At 34.7% G+C, this 16806-nt stretch overlaps 1 protein-coding gene across 1 annotated transcript in view; it reads right to left on the bottom strand.

Moving 5' to 3' along the window:
- The window catches only part of LRP1B (LDL receptor related protein 1B), a 585099-nt gene that overhangs the window by 132735 nt on the left and 435558 nt on the right, over positions 1 to 16806 (bottom strand). Inside the window, exons 46-53 of the mRNA XM_065670655.1 lie at positions 13671 to 13799; positions 11028 to 11147; positions 9880 to 9993; positions 9536 to 9685; positions 6290 to 6412; positions 4336 to 4455; positions 1936 to 2064; positions 367 to 489 (exon numbers count right to left, since the gene is read on the bottom strand). Of these exons, the coding sequence (XP_065526727.1) occupies positions 367 to 489; positions 1936 to 2064; positions 4336 to 4455; positions 6290 to 6412; positions 9536 to 9685; positions 9880 to 9993; positions 11028 to 11147; positions 13671 to 13799 (1008 nt within the window). The remainder of the gene's footprint in view (positions 1 to 366; positions 490 to 1935; positions 2065 to 4335; positions 4456 to 6289; positions 6413 to 9535; positions 9686 to 9879; positions 9994 to 11027; positions 11148 to 13670; positions 13800 to 16806) is intronic.

Raw genomic sequence — 16806 nt, 5'->3', positions numbered from 1 at the left:
GCTTTGGATTGCCCTACATTAGGCTTCCTCTAGTCTTGTGAATTTCATGCCGACTACTGGCTGAAGTGTTTTAACGGGCTCGGCTTAAGAGGTTCCTCAAGGTTTGAGGGGTATTTTTTCCACAGCAGTTCTCTTGGCTTGACATTGCTTATTATTAGAATCAACTATAAGTCACAACTATAGCAAATAATTTTTCATTGTAGCTCTACCTCTGTGTTAATACCATGTTGTATTTGGTAATGCATAATTTAAAGTTGACTTTAAAACAATTTTAAAAAGCAAAGAGCCTTCTTTTTTTCAGTAGCAGAAGGTCTCACAGTTAACAGTCTGAGATTTGTCAATTTACTCTACTTTTGTTATACTTGCCACATTCCAGAGATTCATCTGATCCATCTCCACAGTCATCATCATGGTCACATACAAACTGTTTGGGAATGCAGACTTTGTTATGGCACATGAAAGCATTCTCGTCACAAGTGTTATTAGGAGCTAAGGAAAATACAGTACATAAAGATAAATGAAATTGAGAAAAGTAAGATATACACTCATTTTCTTACAGAAAGCTGAAATGAGAAGTAGTTAGTCTGAGTGGATTCAATGGAAATAAACGTAACTTTTGAGTCATACAAAGAGCACCACAGAACTGAATAGCAGACAAAGCTACTCATCTGCACAAAGATAGCTAAAAAGTAAGATCTCATGTAATGCAAGACAGAGGTGTCAGAAGTTTATGCTGTCTATAAATAACCCAAGGTCTGCATCCAAAGAAAATAACACTTGGGAATTACAGATGTCCTTACTATGTTCCTCTGCTCCTGAACAAAAGCTCTTTAAAATCCATAAATACTGAAAATATAACTCAGCCTAGAAACGGTGATAGAATATGCATTCAGTGGTGAGAACATATTTCAGTATTTTTAACCTATACCATTTTTATATGTATTAATAAACTCCATAATGAAACCACTACTAAACTCCAGACACTTTTAACAGAATCATAGAATCACAGAATAGTTAGGGTTGGAAAGGACCTCAAGATCATCTAGTTCCAACCCCACTGCCATGGGCAGGGACACCTCACACTAAACCATGCCACCCAAGGCTCTGTCCAACCTGGCCTTAAACACTGCCAGGGATGGAGCACTCACAACCTCCCTGGGCAACCCATTCCAGTGCCTCACCGCCCTTACAGTAAAGAATTTCTTCCTTATATCCAATCTAAACTTCCCCTGTTGAAGTTTGAACCTGTTACCCCTTGTCCTGTCACTACAGTCCCTGATGAAGAGTCCCTCCCCAGCATCCCTATAGGCCCCCTTAAGATACTGGAAGGCTGCTATGAGGTCTCCACGCAGCCTTCTCTTCTCCAGGCTGAACAGCCCCAAGTTTCTCAGCCTGTCTTCATACGGGAGGTGCTCCAGTCCCCTGATCATCCTCGTGGACCTCCTCTGGACTTGTTCCAACAGTTCCATGTCCTTTTTATGTTGAAGACACCAGAAATGCGTATCTCAAAAGACTGGAAGTAATAGCTTATGGGGCAAGAGATATCAAGTTCCTAACAATTAGCCAAAGTAAATTGAAGACAGAACTGTGTCTCCATTTTTGATGCACAACCCCCCTGACATTCAGCAGCATTTTCTTCAGGAAAAGCAACAAAACTGCATGGTCAATAATGAGCTAATTTTCACTAGTAACCATGTTGTATAATGTCTGGGTTGTGGCATACATACTGATCTTCAGCCGATGTGCCTCAGTATCTATTAGCAAAATGGGAAGAAGTAAGGTTGATTAAAATATTGAAGAATCATGGAATGCATGCCCACATCAGTCTTTACAGACAGTCTTGACAGTATAAGTGTACGATGCCACAAACACAAACAGTATCTGGCTATTGTAAGTACCAAGAAAATAAATACTATAACTTTTTAACGTGCATACCACAGCCTGCTGTTGACAGCTCATCACTTCCATTAGGACAGTCTCTTTCACCGTCACAAAGCCAGTGTTGGGGAACACAGGCATGCGAGCCCAAGCAACTGAACGTATCTGCTGCACAGGTCACTGAACCTGAAAAAGCATTACATGTTAGTCTTGAACAGGTTCTCATTATTTTATTTTTTTTTTTTTTTAGGTAATGGGCAGTGCCTAAGGATTTTTTATTTAAAAATAAAACTGAAAGAAGATTTTGTTCTGCACAGTATGATAAACATACTGTCTGAGAATGTATGTTATAGTAAAATTTTGGCAATCTCCTATTTCTTCCATTCTTTTCATTTATTTAGTCTCTTAAATTTCTGCAAGGAAAATGCATTTACCATACTTCATGGAAACTATCCAGCTATATAACTTTTCAAACCAATTTTGGCCTTTACATTTGACCGCATGTTTGAACCAACTGAAGAAGAACTAATCCTTTAAATCAAGTAACCCTCACACCACTGTACTCTACGCCAGGAGGCGAGAGGTATCCAAAACCTGCATGAGTCAGCCCCATGTAGAAGAGGACAATGGGTACCAAGTACAACTGTGATTGGAGTAAGAAAATATCTGACAGTTCTAATGCAAGTAACTCAATGTACTGTTTGTTTGGTAAGGTTTTTTTTAACAGGTTTTTCTGCAGATAAGAAAATTATGTCCTAGAATTAGTTTTACCCTGTTTGAAGTAAACTTTTGTGAAATCCGTCATTTAATGTATTCTCTTAGATAAGTTACATATACTTCACTGAAAAGGAAACAGTGTATTTTTTACCAATTTTAATTAGAAATTAATAAAATAGTGAAGCAAATTAAAAATTGATTTTTTTTTGTGCTATTAATGCAACAGAGACAATTTTTGCTTGCTTGTACTCATTTGCCATTTTTTGACACTTCTGAAGTTAAACTTTACGTTAAGTAAATACTGATTTTTTAGGACTGAAAAATCTGAAGTCATCTTAATCTCTTTTGATTTCTTGAAATTCAGATCTGCCCCTGTTCCTAAGGAGAGATACAGCCTTATCTCTCCCCTCCTCATAACTGGTGTGGAGTTTTCCCTCTTTGAGAGATGGCCTACAGTTTCATTGGTGGGCTTTATTCTTATAAGAGACCTTCAGTGTATTGCCAGACAAGATATCAAAAGCAGTAATTGTGAACAGCCTTAGAAAAAATATATTATTGTGCTGTATTGACACTTTGCAATTCGGTGGTCTTGATTTTCCTCTCCCTTTTTTATTTCCTGCTCTAAGTTTCTTATTAAGCTTTGGGCCTTAATGTTTCTTAGGGCTTCAGGTTGTTATAGAACAACGTGAAAAATAGTCACAGATGACATGCTTGTCTTCTCAATTCACACCTTCTTATTTTCCCAGGGGAGAGAGGCAGAGAAAAATCTTCCTTTTCAAACAGATACTGCCTCCAATACCCCAGTCATCAGGACGACTTCAATACCATGAAAAAAATGTATGAATGTATTGTAGATGGATGTCAACTTGAAGTTAACTTAGTAATTAATTCATACTTTGCAATATTAGGACAGTGTAATTTCCACCTTCATCCTTTTCACTTGCTGGCATTTCTACATCTGTCTTTGATTAAGAAACTACTTTTACAAACCACAGTTCTGAAGATAAACTAAAGAGATCTCTATCTACTCAACACTTCTAGTAAAGTTATCAACAATATTTTTATTGTGGCATCACATATGAAATATGGAATAAAATACTTTTTGTGGGATGGACTTTAAGTAAGAGATTTTTTGAAAAGAAAAAGTATTTAAAAGCAGAAAGTTGTCATTTTACAAAGAAAATACTAAAATACAATACAAATAAGGATGGAAACAATATTGAAGCTATCATGAAATTGACAGTATGACTTGACACAATGTGATTTTCTTTTGAAAAGAATTCACTAACACTTTTCCAGCCACCTGAGCCCCAGAATGAAAGTAAAATCTTAAATTCCCTATGCAATTTGAAGGTTTGGGGCATTTGAGATTAATATTATGCTATAGTATGCTTATGGCTGTATGTACAAAAATTTAAAGGGAATAAGAGAAAGAACTGGAGAAAAGAAGTAACTTTAGAGTCTTCAAGCACATACCACTGAAATGCAAAACTCAAATAGTGATACAGGGGTTTTACCCCAAGGATGGGAATTGAACAAAAGTTTGGCTCTTTTGCCCATGCTGATGTGCCATTCCTACCTTCACTGACAGACTGCAAAGAAATCATATAGTCCCCATAAAAATGTATCTTTAAAGTGTATGCTCTTTAGAGATGTTGTACTTTCCACAACTTTTTGGATCACTGGGTCTCTTTCAGAATGCATGATATGACAATACAGAACTAAAATTCTGCTACTTACCACAAATTGCATCACTTTCATCTAAACCATCTCCACAGTCATCCTCACCATCACAAGTCCATTGCTTGGAGATGCATTTATTTGCAGAGCAAGCAAACTGATTCCATGAACAAGATGAATCTAGGAATAACACCAGCCACTACATTTGTTAGCTTCACAAAAGTACTGCATTCTCTGTATTTTCTAGCATAGTTTAGGAATCTCCACACTGTTCCCATCTGTCCTCACAATTTTAGTGCATGAAAACACTCAAACACAGTATAATCCTATTTAGGATTTACCAGTTTGTCTAAGAGTTTGCATTCACATTTATAAAAATAAATAAGTAAATATCAAAACATTCAAAACACATTCACCTATTTAGAAACATTTTGCTAATGGGATAGGGATATTTTAAAAGCAGAAGTTGGGTTTGTGTATTTCACAATGGATACTGTAACTATAGTGGCTTATTGTGGCAGCTTTATTTTGGTAGTAGGTCCAAATTTTCAAACACAGCTTTCCTCTTGGCTTTGCAGTATTTAACTCCATCTTTAAAAGATGTTATTTTCTCTCACAAGAAAAATTACTGTGTGTTTGCATCTCTCCCAAAAAAATGGCTAATGGGTTTTACAATATTGCTCATAAGTATACATACGTTATTAAACCTGGAAACATAAACACTGAGTTACACTTGCATCATACACTGCATTCAACGTACACTTTTGTACACATTGAAAATAATGGCATGCTTCTGCATTTCAAAAGCATTCTGCACAGCTGTTCTAAATAAATGCTATTATTATGATCTTTTCTGAAGACTTCAAATTGTCCACTTCTCCAGGATTTTCTTTGAGAATAAAATTTATTTCTTTTTAACTGATGTAAACAAATTTAAATATTAAAAATAAAAAGAATTTTAGTTAATGCAATCTGAATTTATGAGCATTGTAACAGCTACCTCAAAATGGGTAAGAGCAATAAGTAGGCAAAAAGTAATTGACTAAACCCCCTTCCCTTTCTCCCACAAAACCTGGCTAATAGGTTGCATAGAAATATGTATGTGTAATAGAACTTGGAAACATGGCAAGTTACAATTGATGCATGTTGTCAACAGAAAACCTTCTGTTTTTCATAGTACACAGTTGCTAATTTTGAAGTTAAGATATATATACACAATGTAAACTGCAAAAACATGTAAACATGTTAGTAGAAAACTGGGTCATGAACAGAGTACTGCATAACTTTTAGTCATGTTAAGCAGTGAAGCTTAAAGAAGAAAAAAAAAAAAGGAAAAAAAGGAATAGATATAGGATTTTATTTTCAGGTTTTATTTAAATAGGGAATAGGAAGACTTGATACTGCTTTTTGCTGTTCTGATAAAATTTAATTATAGTAATAATCCATTCAGTTAATCTATACAGATTTAAAAGACTAGCTCTCCCTATGGGCAAAACCGCAAAACCAACCTGCATTACTCCTCAGCTGGGTGGAGTTCAAGAATCTTGAAATTCCCTTGACCCTTAATATCGTTCACAGAGTTTACGCTGCATTTCATTCACATTGCTTTTGTTATTTAAACTATACCTGTATGGCCCCTGATGCAAAGGGACAAAGGTATATTCTGGTTACTTCCTGTTGAGGTCAAGATATTGATACAAACTGATTATATCTACAGAACTGTCCTAATGAGGAGTTATAAAAAATTAGCTAAATTGTTAAATATTAAAACAATGGAAAAGTCTGCATACAAACAAATGTTCAGGAGGAAAAAAAATAAGAGCTTTTATTCTGGCATGAGATAGGGTTTAAGATATTGGCAGCATGAAGCATTAGAGAGTTGAATTTGAAAATACAGTATTAAAGCCTGTTTTATACAGCTCTATATTCAGTCTCTGAGATACAAACACACACTGCTTTCTGTTTTCCAAGTGCATTACTAATTACAGAAATACAAATAAGATAAAATGCTCACCACAGCGCAATTCATCTACTCCATCCTCACAGTCTTTCTGCCCATCACAAAGCCAGGTGGTCAGAATACATCTTCCACTAGGACAACCAAAATAATTTTCTTCACATGTGGGTTTGTTTTGAACTGTGATAAAATAAAGAATGTAATGTAAAATGGTCTCTACTAGTATGATTAGGAGCCTAATACATTTCTGCTAAATTGCTGAATACTAATGGACAACAAAGTGTTTGTGTCTACAAATGAAAAAAAAAAACCAAAACCAAACTATTTATATTATATGTATTCATACAAATTAGAAAATAGTGACAGCTAAGTAGTTCAGGGAGCTATGAGAGTTCATTTATTTAGATAAGAATCAGAGCACAGCTTCAAACTAAATTAAAAGGACCTATAGAGAAAAGTAGTTTAGTTTACAGGTTTTGAGCTCAGGTTTGCTGGTTTATACCAGCTTAAGAAATTGTCCTTCTGGTCTATCTGCCATCATCTATGAGAAAAACTAATTGTGGTAGTATTTTTGTCACATTCACTGTGATGATCTACAGATCTGATGTACATACTGACTAACTGAAACCATACCACTGGTGTTGGAGACAGAAATTTAGGCTTCATCACAAATTTAAAAGAAGGTTTTCCTTCCCTTTTTACTTTGTAATGCGTGAAAGTCATTAAAGATTGTACTATAAATGCTTAGGAAACAGATGTGAGGAAAATAAATATACTATATATTAGTTTCATAACAGAAGCACAAATATTAGTCTAATGAGTAACACAGGTTATTTTCAAAACCTTCAGCAAAGCATTTGCCTGGGAATACCCAGACAATATACTCCATAAAGTAGCACTGGAGATCATTGAAGCTCTGTGCCAAAGTTTCTATTATTCCCTTAATGCACAGGGCTATTGACACTGTTTTTTTCCCCCTCTCTCCCTCTCTCTCTTAAAAAGAAAGTAAGTTATCATACTTATGACTTTTAGAGCTCTATGAATAGAAAAAAAAAGAAGTAAAGAAAGAAGTGGAGTGTCCATGATGACTGGGTAGATATTCAAGGTCGTCTAAGTATAGCCACCATTAAATAAGTATTTTGCCTTCATTTTCTGTAAGAACAATGACACTGAACAAAGGCTATTAATGGGAATTATATTCACAATAGGAACACAACTCCAAAACTTAATGTGCCAAAGTTCATCAGCTTTGAATGAAATGGCAAAAGAAATTACATGTAGGTTGAATGGGAACGGTATTGCTTCAAAGTAAAGGGAGGAATGATCCAGGCAATTAGTCACACATTAAAAGGATGGAACATTTTGGCACACATTTGAAAGACAGAATAAAGTAATACAAATAAATGAACGATGGAATAAAATGCAACATTAATTTACTTATGCAACGTTAGCTTACTGAAGCTATAGCACACTGCCCTCAAGAAACCCTACAGGTTTGGGGTTTTTTTGGTCTATAGACAAAGGAAATACAGTAAATCTAAGCTATTCTGAGCTCATTGAAACATTATATACAGCTAATTCAAAAGAATTAATAGATAATCTGGAGAATATGGAGATTAGAATGGGAATCCTAATTTAATATGCATCTGTTCTATATGACAGATGGAAGTTCTCAATATCAGGTTCATTGACATTAGAGCTGAAGTCCTAGGTTCCTTCTGGATCCTGGTAATATTTTCACCAATAAAGTTGCCACAAAATATATGAGAATAGTAATAGAAGGTCCTGGCGACACAATGGGGTTATCACACAATAAAACCAGGATACTAAATGGGAATAATCACAGAATCATAGAATGGTTGGGGTTGGAATCAGATATAAGTTACTTGTCAAAAATCGGATGGTATTCAAGAACATAAAAAGGAAAGTTTTATTTTACAAACTAGTAACATTTATTAATTAGTAAATATTTATTTTTACAAATACTAATCCCTAGAAAAAAGAGAGGTACTGGTCACACGAGGACACTTACAAACTAGCATGAGTCAATTTAGTGTGAGGTGTCCCTGCCCATGGCAGGAGGGTTGGAACTAGATGATCTTAAGGTCCTTTCCAACACTAACTATTCTATAATGATTACAAAAAAACCCATAAAAAAATAAAATGTATTTTGCAGACAGAAAGCAAAACTAAGACTTCATCCGCTATACTGGGTACTTGTCTGGATATTCAAGAGAGATGCACATTGACATGATCAAGATGATGCAGACTGATAGCCGTATATTGAAAGCAGGAATTCTAAAATGCCTTGGCTTATTTGCCACTGCAAGTAAAGATTATGGATATGATTACTGAAGGACTGCAAGATCCTCCTCAGCCTAAGAACAGTTATAATCCAGGAGATGTGTAGACTAGAAATTAATTAATGAGGTTCTGGAAGATGATAGGAATATTATGAACAAAAAATAATACTGATTTATTTTATAAATTTTTCTTTAAAAGTTCAAGGTGCAGTAGCAGAAGTACAGGCTTGATGTCCCCATAGTTTCTTTATTAGTGCACTGTCTACAGTTTGATGAGAATTTATTAGGATGGGCCTAATCCTACAAATATATCAAGAAACCTGTGTTCATTAAATTATTCTCTCTCTAAATACAATTTCTTGTTTATTTATAGGTATGTTTACATATTTCATTTAACATTCTCAAATGAGAGGTTCTGGATAATGAAGGAGCAATCCTATGCCATCCTTCAATGCTTAATATGAAATACAACACAAATCACCTTAGTGCTGGGACGGGGACTCAAGTGCTCCACAATTGCTTTGTACTGGCTGAAGACCAGAACAAGCACAAAAGCAATAACCCTGGATTCTACCCTGGCAGCCTACCCCAAATACCTCAACAAACTAAAAGAGAAAGTAAAAAAGTAAGCAAGAAAGCAATAAAAGTTCCTGAGTGATTGTGCTGATGCTTAATGAGCTTGATATTGTAATGACTAATGTTTTATTTAAATAAAAATGGTTAATGACAGAACTAACCTGGATGAAACAGAAAGCTAGACATAGTTTGCCTCAGAGAAATGCAGTAGTAATTTGTACTAATTTGCATAATCAAATGAAATACAAAATAAAGATTGGTGAAAAAAACCTGCATTCACCATTATACTGATCTCTGTATTAAGTAAAACAGTATTGACTTAATAAACATCCTGAACCAGAATTATAAAAAAGAACCAGAAATATAGCAATATATTAAAAAAAAAAAACAATGTAAATTTATTTTTTTTTTTTTTCACAATTACCTGGGCATTTTAGTTCATCTGTATAATCCCCACAGTCATTAGATCCATCACATATCCATTCTGGCAGTATACAAAGTGATGTTGAATTACAGCTAATAAATCCTGAAGATTTTATTCCAAGTTTATAGAAGTAAGCACAGCTTGTATTATCTGGAAAGAGAAGTAAATTACTTTATCACGTGCAATACAGATTGAGAATGCCATAGTTTGGTTTTCAGGTTTAACCTGAGTTCATGCAAAACATGATGCTGCTGGTACCCAACTAGTAATGACCGAATTAGCTGCTCTATAACAAGGAATAATCATGGACCAGATGCTCTGATGAAGCTCAAACACAAACTTACTACAGTTCTTTTCATCTGAAGCATCTGCACAGTCAATGATTTGGTTGCACTGTGCTGATTTTCCAATGCAAACCCCATCTGCACAACGGAATTCTGTTGAAGCACACGTTGAATCTGCAACATATGGTTAGAAAAGATGTAAATTTGTGTATTAGACTCCTCAGATGCACAGTATCAGTACCATTTTTAAACCTTCTACATTTGCATGAGGAATTCAGAACACACTGTACCTGCCCTAGCTAAAAAATCATCTGCAATATAAGGTCTAATAAACTTGAAAGCGTAAGTTTCTGATTTTTTTTTTGTTTTTTCTTCCTTTTTTTTTTTTTTTTAATCACCTAAATGTCTCTCTTTTGATATTTTAACTCAATTTGAGAGTCCTCATGTTAGGAAGGAAGAAGCACTTTCAGGACCATCTATGAATTAGATCTCTTTCATGTAACATCAGGTTGAAGTTCTTGCCTGTATGCTTTTCCCTCTACTCATATTCAGCTAAATGATTAAAACCCATGAGGGGCTTTCAAAAAACTGCTAGTTACTACAGCTACATAGGTTTTAGCTATATATTGTGGAATACTTTCCCCTCCAATCTTTCTGAACTGTAACTAAGGGTTTGTGTTGTCTGCTAGCTAGTTTTTATTCACTGGTTGATGAACAGATATGATCGTGTTTTAAGACATAAAAAGCAAAACCAATTCTGATACAAAAAAGAAGAACAATCCTATTAAGTTTTGCAAAGGACACAGATGTTGTCACATATCTTAGAAGCAAAGAAATAGAACACTGGTTACTTTAAAGAAACAGTGCAGTAGACAGAGAAGAAATCACCCATGTTTCAACTCTTCTGTTGGTAGTAAAGATATATCTACTCATTTATTACTTCATAAAACAAGCAGCAACTGTATTTCCATAGCCAAACCACTCTCTTTCTGGAAGACTGCAGGTGTAAACCAAAATCAATCTTCCTATCAATCCCAACATATGCTTTTCCAAACATAATAGTGTGCACCCACTTGTTTCTGAATTATAACAAAACAAATCCCTGTAGTATCAATGAAGTTCTATGCATTTTCTAGCTACTTCTATTTACATATGAAGTATTTACAGAACAATATTCTGAAATCACTTTGGAAGTAACTGTCGTTTACCTTTACAGTCAAATTCATCAGAATTGTCACCACAATCATTTACACCATCACATACTCTGTTACTTGAAACACAGCGACGATTAGCACATGGCTTGAAACCCTTCCGACAGCCTCTATTTTCTGTTAAGTACAAGCACATAATTTCATTTAGATACTTGACCTCTAATAAAAATAGCCTTACATTACAACCAAACAAACATTCCAGAACATTTGATATGAAAATGCATTTGAAGATACAGGGAAAAAAAAAAAAACAGATATTGTTCACTTACTGTCCAGAAGAATTTGAAGTGATAAACAGATAAAGAATAATAAATAAAAGCACAAAAAATGACAAAAAAAAAGTAAAAGGGGAAGCCTAATTCTCAGTTTTCATCATCTTGTGGTATAAAAAGTCCATGTGCTTTAAATACATTTGTTTTGACACACTTTTGTCAGGCATGTGACAATGTTTGAATATAGCACCAGCAATACTATCATATACAATGAAACATAGCGAATTTGACCAAATTAGGAATACATGGAGAGTAAAATAACAAAATATTAGCAGAAAAGTTTCTGGATTTCTGAATACCAACACTGCAAGCTATCTGCTCAAGTAGGGACCCTGTTGAAGAATGTTGAATGTTACAAATATAGATATGCTGAAAATTTAGGAATTATTTACTAAACCCCTAACCATTGTAGAAATGATGCCACAATAATGAATAAGTAATTGTCCTGGGTTCACTGAATTAGTTAATAATGAGTCCACCATCCTGTACTTTTATCAGATTCAGAAAAAGAGGTACTGTATGTGACCTAGTGCATGACAGAATAACAGCTCTTTCTACTTTTGGTGGTTTGGAACTAGATAAGGTTCCTTTCAATCCAAACCATTGTATGATTTTATAAAAATGTACACTGTCACTCTACAAATTAATAGGAAGTCTTTCATAAACTTATGTGCAAATCCATGGAAAAACAAATGTTGGATCTCATGGTTTTTCTCCGTATTGTAGAATAAAGCATAAAAAAGTTAGAGTAGCTCAGTTAACCTCTGACTACTGACATATAAGATAGCTTCTCCAGAATGACAAAAAAGAGTACTGTGAGATTCCTCACCAGCTACAACCTTCTTGTTTGTTCCTAGGTGACTTTCTCTCTATTCCTTCAACCTACTCCCTCCTAACAAAGTAAAAGAAACTATATGAAACCTTAATCCTTTTTCCATTGGCTGTGAATGAAATGACTAAAATTAGAGACAAAGAGGCTTAATCCATATTAAAAAAAATAACTGATTGAACTTTTTGCTGGCATTGTTTTTTGTGGGTTTTTTTTTTTTTTTGATGTGCGTGTTTGGATTATTTTTAATCACTTCTGTCTAAGAAATATGCATACATAAATACAAATACATCAACACATCCTTAGTAAGAAAAACTTAGAAGGAATTCACAGACCTAAGTCATTTACTTTTCAGTGTTATGAAGCTGTCACTTGCAATTCAAAGGCCACCCCCCTAAGCGGTTAACTAGCAATGTTTTGTATTATCCAGATTCTTATTTCCTTTTGTGTTTTTTTTTTTTTTTCAGATTCAAACAAACAAATCTCCTTAGTTTCCTACATGTAGATGATCTGATGGAACGTTTTATGTGACACGATCAAAGCTATTATTACAAAGAAGTCTGACATAGGACACGGGTCATAGTATCCACTGTTATGCTCAAATTGGTGGTGTTTATTTTTTTTTTTTTTTAAGGGGGAAAAAACCCCCAAAATAAACAAAACCAAGAAGAAAGCTATTCTGCTTCTTTTTCCACTACCAACCTCCTATTAAAATGGCAGAGGTGACCTCCAGGAATTAAAGCAGATATTTTCATAAAATTACAGAGGTGTCAGCTTTAAACATGTTGGGTGGGTTTGAAATGATATGAAATTGTTCATATGGGAAACAGAAGAGAGAGGAAAATTATTAGGAAAATTATTTGAACAGTAGTGTTTTAGACCCTGAGACAGGCAAACTCAGTTGGACACAAAAAAAACCTGGAAGTGATTCAGTGATTACCAGGGAATAAAGAAACCCCAAACCAGATGAGGATATGAGTCCTTGTGAAATTTACGAAAATAATGAGAAGACAAACTTGTGTCAAACTTGTTGCAAGATGCAGACTGATTGGTATGAAGACTAATGATACTATAAACTTAAACAGAACATTGGTTGGAAAGATTACACAGGCACTTTTGTATTTTATAATACTTCTATTTTAGTGTTTTCTATTCCCAGAGAAAATGCCTTTAAATACAGAAAAATTATTTGAACATGCTATATTAAAATTGAAAATACTCTCATTTTCATCCTTGAAAAAGAAGCCAGTTCTGGTTTTCCTTATTTTTGGTTTTAGAGACAGAAATATGAGGACATTTTCGATGCTTTTTACTCAATGTAAGTCATCTAGTACATGAAGTCTGCAAGAAAATTATGTTCAGATATAAGTAATTCTAGCCATACAACATGAAGGGCTTTCTTAACATGCGAGTTGGCATTTTCTTCTCATGAATCTTGGTGAGCAGTTGGCATGAATATGTAGGTAAGTCACGGAGTAACTAATGTAAGCATGTGTAACAAAATAAGAATGTGAAGGGGAAACATCTGGAAATACTTACCACAGTAGAAAAGTTTCTCATCAGACTTGTCCTTACAATGAGCAATGCCATCACAAGTCAACTGATAATCAATGCATTCACCATTTCCACATTCAAACTCTGAATAAATGTTGCATGTAGAATTTTTTGCTAAAAATAAAATACATTAAAATGTAATTTTTAGTAGCTTTTACACTTAGTGAAAACAAGAAAAAATGTTGGCTACATCTAAAATATCTCCTACAAAGTTTTTGATAACCTAAGTACAAAAAAAAAAAAAACCCACCATGGCATCAGAACTTAAAAGCATCTACACAGTGGTGGTCTGCAAGACCGCTATACTTCTCTGTAAATTTACTGATATTATGTAGGATTGAGGATAGATATGTAAGTAGAAAACTGTTTTCAGAAATTTTATGTTGGAGTGAATTCCAAAACAAGGTAAGAGACAGTCTGTAAAAGAAAAATATATAGCCAAATATCCATGAAGGAACATGTAGTAAAGCAACTTGAAGGCAGTGATTCTGATAAGATGATGACTTTCACAGAACCATAGAATGGTTTGGGTTTGAAGGGATGTTCTAGATCATATATTTACAAACCCCCTGCCATCAGCAGGGACAGCTTCCACTAGACCAAGCTGCTCAAAGCCCTGTCCAACCCAGCCTTGAACACTTCTAGGGATGGGGCAGCCACAGTTTCTCTGGGCAACTTGTGCCAGTGGCTCACCACTGTCACAGTGAAGAATTCTTTCCATCTAATCTAAATCTACTCTCTTTCAGTTTAAAGCCATTACCCCTTGTCCTATCCCTACCTACCACTGTAAAAAATCCCTCTCCAGCTTTCTTGTAAGCCCTTTTAAATGCTGGATGTTTGCTCTAAGGTATCTCTGCAGCTTTGTCTTCTCCAGGCTGAATGAATGACTTTGTAACTATTGTGCTCAGCTACCCTCTGCCCACATATGCTTCTCCACAGCCCCAGATTCTGTGCAACTGTTTCTTAACAGGTGTCTAAAAATAAGCTCTTCAAATAGCACATCCAAAAGGAAGAACCAAACAGCATTACCTAGCAGTTAATTCAAACTCTCGACTTTGCTCTGTGGCACTGTGCAGCTACTCAGTATGTACACAGGTACTGGCATTATTGTAGTACACCCAATGTTGAACATACAGCCTAACACCCAGTGAGGAAAACCTGCTGTTTCTACTTTACTTATTTCTTTATACATAAAAAAAAAAAAAAAAATAAAAAATTGAATTGGTAATTGTGTTCTCTCCTTCTCAGGGCGAATGTTTTACCTATTATTTTAGAAGAGAATAAGATGTACGTTTAAAATTTTAACTTCTGCTTTTTCTTGCATGTGGATTTTCTTTTAGTTCAGTTAGAAACTAGAAAAGTATCACAAAATTGACACATAATAGTAGGTACATTTGTTTCATGTGTATGGTTCTAAACAAAATATCAAACTTGAGAGAAAGGACAAGTATATACAACAACTCAGGAGAAAGAATACGGAAATATTACCTAATACTTACGCTTTTTTTCTTGTTTCCATTATAATTACTTCAGCCCAAATTCAGGAAGAACCAATGTCCACTATATGCAACAAGCCAATATAAACTGAAAACACTTCTCAATTTGATGAAGTAAAAGAAGTGCTGAAAGTATAGATTCTGGACAAGGTGAGGTCTGATCTTGCATATGATTTATACAGCCCTTTAAATTTTAATCTAGTTTATCACAGCAATTAGTTTTCCCTCTTTCCCCCCAGTTTTAAGCATTTTAAGAACTCAGATCTTGGGAAAAGTCATTCTCAATTACTCTTTTAGTTTATCTAGTTCAGCATCTTAGATTGCAATCTTTAGAGTAAGGGGGGGAAGGAATGTATAGTAAAATCTTTCCTCAGTTAAAGTCTAACTGGAAACCATTGTAGGACTGCTTCAAACCCCAACCTTCAAGGTAAAAAAAAAAAAGGTGAAATAAAGCTCTTTAATTAAGGTTCAACTTCAGTCACTCATCTGATATAGCCCTAACCAGATTCCATGAATGCATGTAGATAATTTATCTATCTCAGTAGTAATTATGATATACAAAGATTGTAACTGTCACTAAGAAAGCAATATCCTTCTACCATAATAGCAGTTATGTTTTCCATCTTGGTTGTTTTTTTCAAACTCTTTTAGGATGCCAGCAGCCATCTTTCTCTCCCACCTCCAAACAAACCAGGACATGGCATTCATGCAACAATTTCAAATCATTACATGAAATTGACAACGTCCATTACATTTAATGAAGGTAAAATGAGCATCAGTGAAAGATTTGTCTTGTTACTACTCCAGATATTAAGAATTCCAACTCTTCTTTGTATTTTCTCCAATTCTAACTAATCTAGGGAACTGAAATTTCCATGATGCAAATACCTGAACCAAGCACTGAAAAATTTTTAACCCGCTACAATTTGATCTCTTCTTTATCAGCAAATAAGGTTTCTGCCCTCCTGTGAGGCAGTAAAAAACCAAAATATTAGGCTCTTGCCACTATAGCAATGAAGGAAAACTTCCTTGCCAGATTCAGAGAAGTTCGCAGCAGCTACTTTAAGTCTTTAGCAATACCTGTACTTTATGATACTAAATCTCACAGGTAAAGGAATGGGAGAATGCTAGCTGATCCCACAGGATCAAGTGCAAACTGGTAGGCAATGGAACTTATGGAAATTATCTAGCTCCATCTGAATGATCAAAATCAATACAACTTAGCAATACGGGAGGTGAAATAAGGTGATTGCATAATTCCATCTGCAATAAGCAGAAACATTTGGCTCTAGATGAAAATATCTTTTTGTGATGTTGTGAAGTCTTAATTATCTTTAAACCATTAACAATCAGATCCATATCCATACAAGCTCAACTGATCACTGGATTCTGTTACTAGACTAAAAGTCTGCTACTCTGAATGTGCTATAGTTTAAATTGAAATTTTTATCACTGCAAATAATTTTTAAAATTCATTGTGTCTCAACTATACAACAAGATAAAGCAGTTGTTGAGTAAGAGCTGTAAATGCAATACAGGTTAGTTATACATTACTTTACCACTGTATCTTGACTCTAGATCAGCAGCATATTCCCTGGTCCTGAAGGGTAAGAGTTTTAACCCTC

Source organism: Lathamus discolor, chromosome 3 (assembly GCF_037157495.1).
Source record: "Lathamus discolor isolate bLatDis1 chromosome 3, bLatDis1.hap1, whole genome shotgun sequence".
NCBI lineage: Eukaryota > Metazoa > Chordata > Aves > Psittaciformes > Psittacidae > Lathamus > Lathamus discolor.
The sequence above is the reverse complement of the archived record's forward strand: the minus strand, read 5'-3'. Positions and strand labels throughout refer to the sequence as shown.